An 11723-nucleotide genomic window follows, 5' to 3' on the forward strand; every position below is an offset into this window, starting at 1 on the left:
CCCATTGGAGACTTGAATCACCCAAAAGTAAATGGAGAAGAAGGAACTTATGTAACAACTCTTTGTCTTCCAATAAATAAACAGATAGGATCTGAGCCATGGAGTCCCCGAGCCTTCTCTTAACCCTTGAATGGACAGTGTTTTTTGTAGGCAGGCTCACCGGAATGCTGAGATTTCCACTGTGTGTGCTTAGGGGAGTTGTTTCGTTTAGACCTCAACTGACATTTTATTCTCCCAATAACTCCATATCAGGTAAATGAAGGAGAATTCACAGGACAGGATGCCATTGCCCAGGTGTTACTTGCCTTGAAGACCCTACTGTCGTTTAAGGTATTTGTTGAGTGGAACTTAATTTGCTTCAACTGCCTGGTTTGTTGTGACTGAAGTGGAACCTCATGGACCGGGAAAGAAGCGCAGATGTAGGAAGTAAATAGACAGGTTGCAGAACAAATTGTAAGCCTGATCCTTTCAGTGTTTTGAAAATCTATGAAATTATCTATTTATATATCTATGCTGTATCTATCTATGTATTTGTCATCTACCTACCTACCTATTAATCCATCTTGGTTAATGGATAGAAATGGCCAAATCGTTACCACTGCCTACCCCTGGGAGTGAGAATAGAGTGTATGGAGAGCAAGGGGCAAGGAAGGACTCTCACTTTTTACTTTACACGTTTCTGTACTGTTAACATGTTACTGGGTTGTTTTGTATCGAAAGAGATTTAATAAAAATTTGCAACTGTAATCATAACTGCCCCTCTGACAGTCCTCTCAGACATCTCACAAAGTGTCCAGAAAGAGTTAACACAGAGAATTCCAGATGTTTGAAGTGAGGACAAACTCCTGATTTGGTGGTGGGGTGGGGGAAGGGTTAGAGGTGAGAAGCAGCAGAAAGTGAGGCGGGGAGGAGAGGGAGGGCTGGCCACCCAGTACTCACCCTAACCAATAGCACAAAAGTTCCAGGCCCAACGCCCATTCGTGCAGACTATTTCAGGAGTCAAGAATTGCATCTGAGGCCATTGTCACTGTGACCCGTGAAAGAAGAACACTAAGAGAGCTTCCAGGTTTGTCTGCTGAGAGGCTGTTTCTCCTTTAGCTGGAAGGTAAAATCTCAAGCCTCAGCTAATCTGGTGGTGGTAACTGGGATGTATGCTTTTTTCTCTATGGTGTATTGACTTCTTTTTCCACAGGCCAGTAAGGTGCTTATGGGATAAGGCTGTGTTTTTACTGATGACAAGATTAACACTAAATTTCTAACCATGTGGAATGGCTTTTCCTGGTGCTTCTTTGCACAGGGCAAGACACAATCTGTTGAAGCATTAGGGAGACTCTTGGGGAGGCTTTGCATGGAAAGGAGGCAATACATAGTCTTTGATGGTTTCACGATTTTCATGTCATTTCCCTTCGGTTGCACTGAGAGCAGTTAAACTTTTACAGGCATTAGGGTTGCACACAGCAAATCTCACAGTAGATAAGTATTCAATGGAACGGACTTTGCTAACGTTATACGGTGGGTTCTTGCTTTGTTTTCTGTCTCAGCAAAAGGTCTTAGAACTCCCCTCATTCACAAGAAAGCATGAGAAATGTAGCAAAACAAGGCAGTTTGGAAAGAGACGCCTAGTGAAATCACCCTGATGTGTAGGTCCAAATATGGCCCCCAAGGATGGTGCTCTGTTCTTAGAGTCACAAGGACCTCCTTTCCCCCATAGGCTCCGCTAGTGATGGACCCGTATGTCATTCAGATGAACAGCAACAGCAACCTCCCCTCCGTTCTGGATGTGCATGTCAACATTGGTGGGCGAAGCTCTTTGCCGGGAAAAATGAAAGGCAGGAAGGCCAGATGGTCCGTGAAGCCTTCAGACATGTCCAACAAAACTTTCAATCCCATCCGAGCCATTGTGGACAGCATGAAGGTGAAGCCAAATCCAAACAAAACCATGATTGCTCTGTCAATTGGTGAGTTGGGGACACTCGGGTGAGGGGCGATCATTGTTGCTCTCACTCCCCATCCTCACAGATGGTTGGAGAAGATGGGGAGTCTGAGCGCTGGGTATGGAAGAGTGATATCATGGTGGCTCTTTTTTTCTTCTGTGCAAAGGGGACCCTACTGTGTTTGGAAACCTGCCTACAGACCCTGAAGTTACCCAAGCCATGAAAGATGCCCTGGACTCTGGGAAGTATAACGGCTATGCCCCCTCCATTGGTAAGCATCTCCTGAGACTCTGTCCGGTGCCTTCCAAATCTTTAGTGCTCTTCTATTAGGAATACATTTCTAGTGATTCTCCTTGCTACCTTGATGCATGGTTCCTAAGGAGAGGCTAAAATAAAATGGCCGTTTGGATTTGGGGAAGGAGGTCTCAGAACGCTTAAGCACAGCCAGCAAGGTCTAGCTTCTTTCCTGGCTTCCTTTGGCACGCTGACCCTACCTCTCTAAGCCCCCTTCACATACTTCTTTCTCAAATAGCACTCCTATCCTATTATTGCTAGTTCTAATAGGAAGGCCTTGAGTTTGATGGCAGTGGCTTCTGTACTGAGCCCACTAGGTCCTAAATTAATTTGCATATCACACTATGTAAGTAGCTTCTTGGCTTTATTTCCCCTTCTCCATACATTCCACGGTTATTTTAATTAGGGTTCTGACCACATTCAAATGCAGTTCTAACTGTGGCAGATGAAAGAGATAAAAACAAACTAGAATATAAGGAAGGGGCTGTCGTACTGAGGATTAGAAGGTTGTTTCTGACAGAAAGAAATTATTCTTATTTAGGTGTTTTTAAAATATAAGTTCCAGATGTACAGCTGTATAACATGACAGCTGTATACACTACAAAGTGATCACCACCCCAAGTCTGGTTACCATCCATCACCATACAGTTGACCCCTTCACCCATTTTGCCCATCCCTATTCTTATTTAGGTTTAACTGTCTCTATCGATTAAACATTTCCACATTAAACATTTTAATAAAATAAGTGATCCCTTGACTTTATTTCAGTGTTGCACATCTGTCTATAATGTGCACCTAGCAACATATTCTTTTCTTTTTTTAAATTATTTTTATTTTTTTATTTGAATATAGTTGACACACAATGTTACTTTAGTTTCAAGCATTCAACATAGTGATTCAACATCTCTATGTGTTATGCTGTGCTCACCGAAAGTGTAGCTACCATCTGTTACTACATGAAGCTATTTCACTATCATTGACTATATTCCCTGTGCTGTGCCTTTTATTCTTGTAACTTACTCATTCCATAACTGTATCTCCTTGTCCCATTCACCCATTTGCCCATCCTCCTACCCAGCTCCCTCTGGCAGCCATCATTTTGTTCTCTGTATTTATTGGTCTGATTTAGATTTTTTTTTGTTTGTTCGTTCATCTGTTTTTTAGATTTCACATGTAAGTGAATCTGTCTTTCTCAGTCTGACTTATTTCACTTAACATAATACCCTCTAGGTCCATCCATGTCATCGCAAAGGCAAGACATAATAACATATTTCTTTTTTTTTAAAGCATAATAACATATTTCTAATGTAGAATACAAATCCAGTTTCATGCTAAAATGGAATTTTTAAAAAGATTTTATTTTTATTTATTTGACAGAGAGAGAGCACAAGCAGGGGAGCGGCAGACGGGGAGAGGGAGACACAGGCTCTGCACTGAGCAGGGAGCCTGAAGCAGAGCTCAGTCCCAGGACCCTGGGATCATGACCTGAGCCAAAGGCAGAGGCTTAACCGATTGAGCCATCCTGGCGCCCCACTTTTAGAAACACTTCAGAGAGGTCTGAGGACATAACTTTTAAGTTGATTGTTTATACTTTATAAAATTTCATACAACATAAATAAAAACATGAGGTTATAAAACAAGTTTATAACTTTTATACCCAAAGTATTAGAGAACTGATTCAACCTGAAAAACCAGAACCAATTCTCCATGTGGCAAATATTCAAAGGATATGAACATTTCATGTCAAAAGAAATACAGATCATAATATATATCTAGGAAAATGCTCTTCCTTATGAATAATTAAGGAAGTGTTGATTTATAGAACTTCGAGACATTTATCTTTATTAAGTGGAACATTATGAAATATTGCATCTGGACTTTATGATTGAATGGAATCTTTTGGGAAAGCAATTTTGCAAAACATAATTTGTATGATGCTGACTCTACTTCAAGTTTGTAAGCCAACATTTGGAAATATTGTCCAAAAATAGAATTTAAAAGAAAAAATTGTGCTAAACCACTAATAGGTATATCATATGATCTAAAAATCTTAGAGGGACCCAATGTATTGAATGCATTGATTATAACTTTTCAAAAAATATAGTCCCTGAAAGTGATTTAGGAATAATCTAAATCCTGTTTTGGTTTTTTTTTTTTTAATGAAAAATAAAACATAATCACAGGAACCAAGATGGTGCAGAGTATTTTATAGTTAGGAGAGTTCTCCTTGTTATTATTCATATATTTGAGCTTATTATAAAAATGTAAAACATAAAGTCAGTCTCCTTTCTCTGTGGTGGCTCAGAGCTAACCTGAATGGTACGCGCTCCAAGCAGGAGCAGAAAGTAGCGGGAAGCCCTCTTGACTCTAGGGCATAGTGGTCAGGTGCCAGATGCAAACTTCCAGGTTCTTCCTTCTACTCTTTCAGGCTATTTATCCAGTAGGGAGGAGATTGCTTCTTACTACCACCGGCCCGAGGCTCCCCTGGAAGCTAAGGTAAGCTTTAGACAACATATCAGCTCTGAAGCAGTAGTGGACAATTTGTGCCTTTTTCCTTGTTACTTTCACGTAAGGAATACAGGTTGCCCGGTGAACAAAAGGTGTGGAGAATTTCCCTTTAGCAATTTGAGGACTTATATAGAGAGGCTGCTAATCTGTGATTATATCTAATGTCATTACAGTATGATGATGATGTTGCCCACAACTTATGTGGTGTCCTGTCTTAAGGAGACTCAAAGGACTCAGAGGTCCCCCTATATTTGATTCTTGGCAAAAGATCATTAAAAAAAATAATTCATAAACACCAAATAAGTAACATTTTTTATTTTACCAATAGGATCTTTTCTTAAATTTGTAGCTCCCCTCATCACCTAAGTTCACTCAGTGGGGAAGATCGAGGTACTGTGGCATATCGAACTGATGGCAGTGCCAAGTTTAAATGCCATGCTCCCTCTATTGTCTACTCTGTGTGGTTGATACTTCTTAACGTAAGAGGTGCCCTCAGTCTATTTCAGGGAAGAGTCAGGCTTCAAATTTCTGGTCAAAAATAAATAAATAACCAAGTGAAAAAGTCCAAGGTCATAATGATCTCTCGTGGAAGTCTGCTGAGTCACAGCTGCCATGTCCTTTTTAAAGTGATTTGCTCCTTTTTTTTTTTTTTGATTGATTAATTTATTTGAGAGAGAAGGTGAGAGCAGGGAGGGGCAGAGGAAGAGGGAGAGAGATAATCACAAGCAGACTCCAGGCTGAGTGTGGAGCCTGACTCTGGGCTTGATCCCATGACCCTGAGATCATGGCCCGAGCCGAAATCAAGAGCTAGATGCTTAACCGACTAAGCCACCCAAGCGCCCCAAGTGATTTATGTCTTTTATGTGGTCAACGTTTTCAACATTTAGCTATGGATATACATAAACATTAATTTATTTCAATATTGGTGTAGTACAGCCCTTTCTACTTTGCTTAGAACTTGTAAGAGTGAGTTTATTATGGCTTCCCACTCACCCATCTGATAATCTCTTCTCTCTTGTTGCTATCGGAACCTCTCACAAAGTGAAGCTTTTATGTCTTTACAGGATGTCATTCTGACTAGTGGCTGCAGTCAGGCTATTGAACTTTGTTTAGCTGTGTTGGCCAACCCAGGACAAAACATCCTAGTTCCGAGACCCGGTTTCTCGCTCTACAGGACTTTGGCTGAATCGATGGGAATTGAGGTCAAACTCTACAATTTATTGGTAAACAACTTTTTAATTTTAGACTTAAGTGCTCAATTATTATGTCGTAATAGATGACCATTATCTTAGCACAGAAAGATCTGGAAGTGGGTGGCGGAGGCCACAAACACATTTCATTATTTAGAAGACACTGTTAGATGAGTGTTTCCCCTAAATTTTTCAGAATCATCTTAGTCTCACCCTTTCTTCCTCCCCAGCCAGAGAAGTCTTGGGAAATTGACTTGAAACAACTGGAATCTTTGATTGATGAAAAGACAGCTTGTCTCATTGTTAATAATCCATCAAACCCCTGTGGGTCAGTGTTCAGTAAAAGTCATCTCCAGAAAATTCTGGCTGGTAAGTTCATCAGACTTCATTTGCCAGGAGCAGATATGGAGATGGAATCCTTTTTCTGTTGCCTGGAATAAGTAAGGAGTCAGTTCCAAGCTGAGGATGGAAATGGGGGAGCTCCCCGGGGGTCTCCAGTGAATAGTGTGCCACTGGAACGGTAGGACTTGCCTGCAAGGAGAAAAAGGCAACGCTTGCCTCTGCACCATTCCCATATGTGGAAGAGAGGGTTTGAAATATCCATTTGGTTAAATGGCAAATTTAGGCTCTGTACCCTGGAAGAGTATAAGAAGAATATATAGTTCTTAAAGAGGAAAACAAAACACACACATGTGAAATGCAAAATAAAGTAAGTCCAGGTGAATATTAATTGCTAGGGCAATTTACATTAAAAAATTAATTCAGCCTGTTTCTCTTATTTTCAGTGGCTGCAAGGCAGTGTGTCCCCATCTTAGCTGATGAGATCTATGGAGACATGGTAAGTCTTGGGCAGGATATATCACTACAATAATCTCAATTCCAAATTATTTCATGGGACCTTTAGAGGTGGCACCTAGAATAACCAGAAGTAATTCCTAATCATTTCAGTACAGCAAATCAGTATCCCTGCACTCTTAAAAGTGTCAATAGGTTGGGGTGCCTGGGTGGCTCAGTTGGTTACCTGTGTCAGGCTTTGCATTGGGTGTGGAGCCTGCTTCAGATTCTCTTTCTTCCTATTCTCCTCCTCCCCCCTGCCTTAAAAAAATATACATACAGATCTACGACACCATAGCCAGTTTTCCAAAGTCCAAAAAGCTATGAACATCTGAAGATTTTTGAAATTCATTTGGTGAAAAAACCTGGCTTGACCTGATATAAAGATATTTGTAGATTTTTTATGTATCTCACAGATCTATATATTTGTCAAAAACGTAAGGAAAGGGACAGAAATGTTAATATGCTTGATTAGGAGTACTGTCCCAGACTGCCTTGGGGGTGTTACATTATATATGATACATGTGCTGCATAACCTCCAAAATCCAAACAGTTCTGCGTTCTGCAACAAATATAGGCCCAGGAATTTCAGACAAAGGGCTGTGGGCCCCTGTTTTATTTTTAGATCTCTAATTCCAACAGGCATTTAGTCCCTAGAGTGAGCTCCATTGGGTTATACATATTCCCAGGCTAGGGTCCGTGTCCTCATTGTAGGCTTCCTTTAATCCAGACCAGACACCAGGTTAAGTGTCTTGGGATAGTCTCCTTTGAAGCCTCTTGGACTCCCAATCATGCTTCAGGGTAGGATGAGTTCAGAAATCCATGGCCCCGTCCCTAGTTTTACAAGGTAAAGAAACGGTGGGAGGCATGAGATTTGGAGAAAGGTAAGCCAGAAGACAACTCTAACAAGCATCTCCTCTCCTCAGGTGTTTTCGGATTCTACATTTGAGCCTTTGGCCACCCTCAGCAGCAACGTCCCCATCCTGTCCTGTGGAGGGCTGGCCAAGCGCTGGCTGGTTCCTGGCTGGAGGTTGGGCTGGATCCTCATCCATGACCGAAGAGACATTTTTGGCAATGAGGTAAGAACAATGTGGTGAAATGGTATGTCTAATTTAGTGTGTGTGTGTGTGTGTGTATTTACTTTGCATGCGCAGTGGTTAGGAGGTGATTTTTTGTTATAGTGTTATTTTTTCCCTCTTCTTTGCCCTGTAGTTCTGGGTTCCTGGAAAGATGCCTGGAAAGATGGTACTAGTTATTCCTCTCCAAAACTCAGTCTTCTTGTACCTGGCTCTGTGAAGAAGTTCCATCTGCTTTTAATTCTGGACCACAAAAAAAGGAAACAAAAGCTCTAATGATACCTGATACTGTTTGCAGGCTTATGAGGTGCCAGCATTCAAAATACATTATTTTCATTTAATCCTCCCAACAACCCTATGAGGTCAGGAGGAGTATTATCTACATTTCACAGTTGGGAAAATTAGGCATTAAGATGTTGTATAATTTGCCCAGAGTCACACAGGAGGTGTGTGACAGAGCTAGGCTAAAACCTGGCGGTCTGATCCAAGAATGCCACTAGGCACCGTCACTTCCGCAGAGTTTAAAAGCCTGATGAAAAGAATGATCAGAATAAGAATCCCCAGGGGCTCCTGGGTGGCTCAGTAGTTAAGCGTCTGCCTTTGGCTCAGGGCGTGATCCCGGCGTTATGGGATCGAGCCCCATATCAGGTTCCCCTGCTGGGAGCCTGCTTCTTCCTCTCCCACTACCCCTGCTTGTGTTCCCTCTCTCGCTGGCTGTCTCTCTCTCTGTCAAATAAATAAAAAAATAAAATTAAAAAAAAAAAGAATAAGAATCCCCAAAGCTGGAATGCTTAAGGAAGGCTAAATAATATGTTTGCTGGGCACTTTAGATCCGAGATGGGCTGGTGAAGCTGAGTCAGCGGATCCTGGGACCCTGCACCATCGTCCAGGGAGCTCTGAAAAGCATCCTGCATCGCACCCCTCAGGAGTTCTACCACAACACTCTGAGCTTCCTGAAGGTACAGGCAGCCCGTGGCCGTCCACGCTGGCAGTCTGGGAAAGCCACCAGTGGAATTAGGAATAATGGGTCCTCATTTCTGGAGCAATGTTCCATTATGGGGCTTCCAAATCAGGAGGTGGCATCAGTGTAACATTTCTCTCATTTCTGGCAATGCACTCGGCTCCTGGCCAAAAGCTTCCAGTGGTAGGACCTTTTCCTGTTGATTCCTTATGCCTGCAGGGCAAACGCAGGTTCCCTGCCTTCGGTGTGGGCTCTACTTTTAATGAGTTGCTTTTCTTTCACTTAAATTTCGATCCTTGACATCTTTCTACCTCCTCTTATAGTCCAATGCTGATCTTTGCTATGGGGCATTGGCTGCCATCCCTGGACTCCAGCCAGTCCGTCCTTCTGGGGCCATGTACCTCATGGTAAGTATGTGGGTGGCAGGCATTTGCTGTAGGGCAAGCAGAAGCCAGTCTGCAGCACCCACAAAGACAACCAACTAAGCTTCTGGGCCAGTCAGTTTAGGAATCTCCTTGTTCTGAATCGCCCCACTAACATGATTTAACCTTAGTGCTAAAAAAAACAAAAACAAAAACCTTTTAAAATGATTAATTCCTCAATACAGAAAATGGTTTTATGTGTAGATAACAGGGAAGATATAAGACACAAATAAGAGGCTTTCTGTACCATAGTACTTCTCAACTAGGAATGATACTGGTTCCCTAGGGGCGTTTGGGAATATATGGGAATTTTGTTTGTTTGCAGAATGACTTCGGGCAGGTGTTGGGGGAGTGCTCTTGGCATTTCATGGACTGGGGATACTAAATATCTTACAGTGGGTGGGATTGTTCCATGCAATCAAGAATTGCCTGGCCCATAATGCTTATATCGCCTTTTTAGAGAAACATTGGCATTTTGTTTGCAGCTCTCATTTATCATTGTCCAGGAAGGAATGTTCCAAAACACTAAATTAGTAATATAAATACATCCTCTCTTCTCTATGAAAAATTTCATGAGCTCCAAAGTGTTAGAACTCTCATTTATCAGGGGCGCCTGGGTGGCGCAGTCGTTAAGCGTCTGCCTTCGGCTCAGGGCCTGATCCCAGCGTTCTGGGATCGAGCCCCACATCAGGCTCCTCCGCTAGAAGCCTGCTTCTCCGCTGGGAGCCTGCTTCTTCCTCTCCCACTCCCCCTGCTTGTGTTCCCTCTCTCTCGCTGGCTGTCTCTCTCTGTCAAATAAATAAATAAAAATCTTAAAAAAAAAAAAAAAGAACTCAGTCTCTTAGTTATCAGTAGTAGAGTTCCAAGATATTTTGTAGAGCAGTCCCTACCTTCATTTCTAGCATAGGGAGTTGGCCTGTTTTCCCTCCTTCTGATAAGTTTGCCTCTCGCTGTTTTTGGTATAGGTTGGAATTGAGATGGAACATTTCCCAGAATTTGAGAATGACGTGGAGTTCACGGAGCGCTTAGTTGCTGAGCAGTCAGTCCACTGCCTCCCAGCAACGGTGAGTGCTTATGTCTCTCTCAGGACATTCTCAACTGTTTCTAGGGCCTCAGGAGCTCTCCCTGAGCTGGTCTTTAACCTGATTTTTTCCTCCCCCAACAAAGTGTATTCTCATTTGATAAAATTTAAACTGATGTGTCTCATGGCCTTCATTTAAAATTTGTTTCTCCCCCGTCATTATCCCATCTGTACTGGGAAGAAAAGTTGTGGCCGAACATTTTAGGCTGAGGGAAATTAGCTTGTCCCACAAGTCCCCTTTAAGATGAATTAACTGTTACTAGACTTAGCACCCCAGTGATGGCTAAGAAAAGAAGCAGAGCTAAAATAAAACAAGATCATTTATTTGGTGTCTCAGAATCGCAATTTCGAGAACACAGATTTAGGCAGCAGACCAAATAGTGTCCTCCCACTCCCCACCCTTCCCATCCCCCTGGAACAGAAGTCAAGGGTTTTTAAAGACCAAAGGAGATGCTTGTATATATTTTTTATAGGCTTTTGATTGATTGGTGGCAGAAAACTAATCTTGGCTGAATATAATTGGTTACTAAGGCTGTCACTGAGCAAAGACTCTTACTATAGCAAGTTGCAGTAAGGAGTAACTAAGGACTCTGGCTGAGTCCTTGTAAGATTTGTGGTTTGGCCCAGTTCAAAAGCTCATGGATGCACCGGTGAAGAGGTGCTTAAGGTCCACCTCCTTAATGACCTCCTGGGTCCATTTTAAAACCCCCTGACATAAGTGACCCCATTTCATTTCACCTTCCACAGTGGAACTGAGCGAACTGATAGCTCTGAGTAAATGACATCACTGCTGCTTGCTGATCAGGACCCTGGTCATTTTAGGGGTGGTTTAGTACCAGATTCAATTGCTACAAGAATAACAGGCTCTTATTTTTTGCAGTGCTTCGAGTACCCGAATTTCTTCCGGGTGGTAATCACGGTCCCCAAAGTGATGATGCTGGAGGCCTGTAGCCGGATCCAGGAGTTCTGTGAGCTGCACTACCATTGTACTGAAGGGAGCCAGGAAGAGTGTGACAAATAGGCCCAAGTCTCTTGAGTATGTGTCCGGTGAGATCTGGACGGGACTTGCTGTTCCTCAAGAGGAATCAGGTGCCCCTACTGGGAGAGGGGCCTCAGAAACATGTCAAGGGTTCAGAATTGCTCCTGCTTTTCCCCAACTATGTCCACATACACACTCTGAATCCCAGATTCTCCTCTCACTCTGCTCTGCTGGAGTGGCTCACTAATTCATGAATCTGCCCCCTCCGATATGACTTCCTCCTTTTTTCCTGAGAGTGAGTGAAACTTACCAGAAAGTGGTAGAAACAAGAAAAATAAAAGCTCATGATGAGAGAAACAAAAGATTGAGAGAATTTGTGCCCCCAAACATTTCCTCATACTATAAGTAAGAGCACACTCTCTCCAGTCAGGTCAGACGCCCAAA

The 11723-nt window shown here is 42.5% G+C and overlaps 1 protein-coding gene across 1 annotated transcript; it reads left to right on the forward strand.

Moving 5' to 3' along the window:
* Positions 1-1660: 1660 nt before the first annotated feature.
* Positions 1661-11509, forward strand: TAT (tyrosine aminotransferase). Its single transcript, XM_008702380.1, has 11 exons — positions 1661-1958; positions 2101-2205; positions 4657-4724; positions 5801-5959; positions 6157-6295; positions 6712-6764; positions 7687-7839; positions 8667-8795; positions 9121-9204; positions 10185-10283; positions 11181-11509. The coding sequence occupies exons 1-11, from the start codon at positions 1724-1726 to the stop codon at positions 11319-11321; spliced, it is 1365 nt and encodes a 454-aa protein (XP_008700602.1). The 5' UTR covers positions 1661-1723; the 3' UTR covers positions 11322-11509.
* The last annotated feature ends 214 nt before the right edge of the window (positions 11510-11723 follow it).

This window comes from Ursus maritimus, unplaced genomic scaffold, assembly GCF_017311325.1.
Source record: "Ursus maritimus isolate PB19 unplaced genomic scaffold, ASM1731132v1 scaffold_19, whole genome shotgun sequence".
In the NCBI taxonomy this organism is placed as follows: domain Eukaryota; kingdom Metazoa; phylum Chordata; class Mammalia; order Carnivora; family Ursidae; genus Ursus; species Ursus maritimus.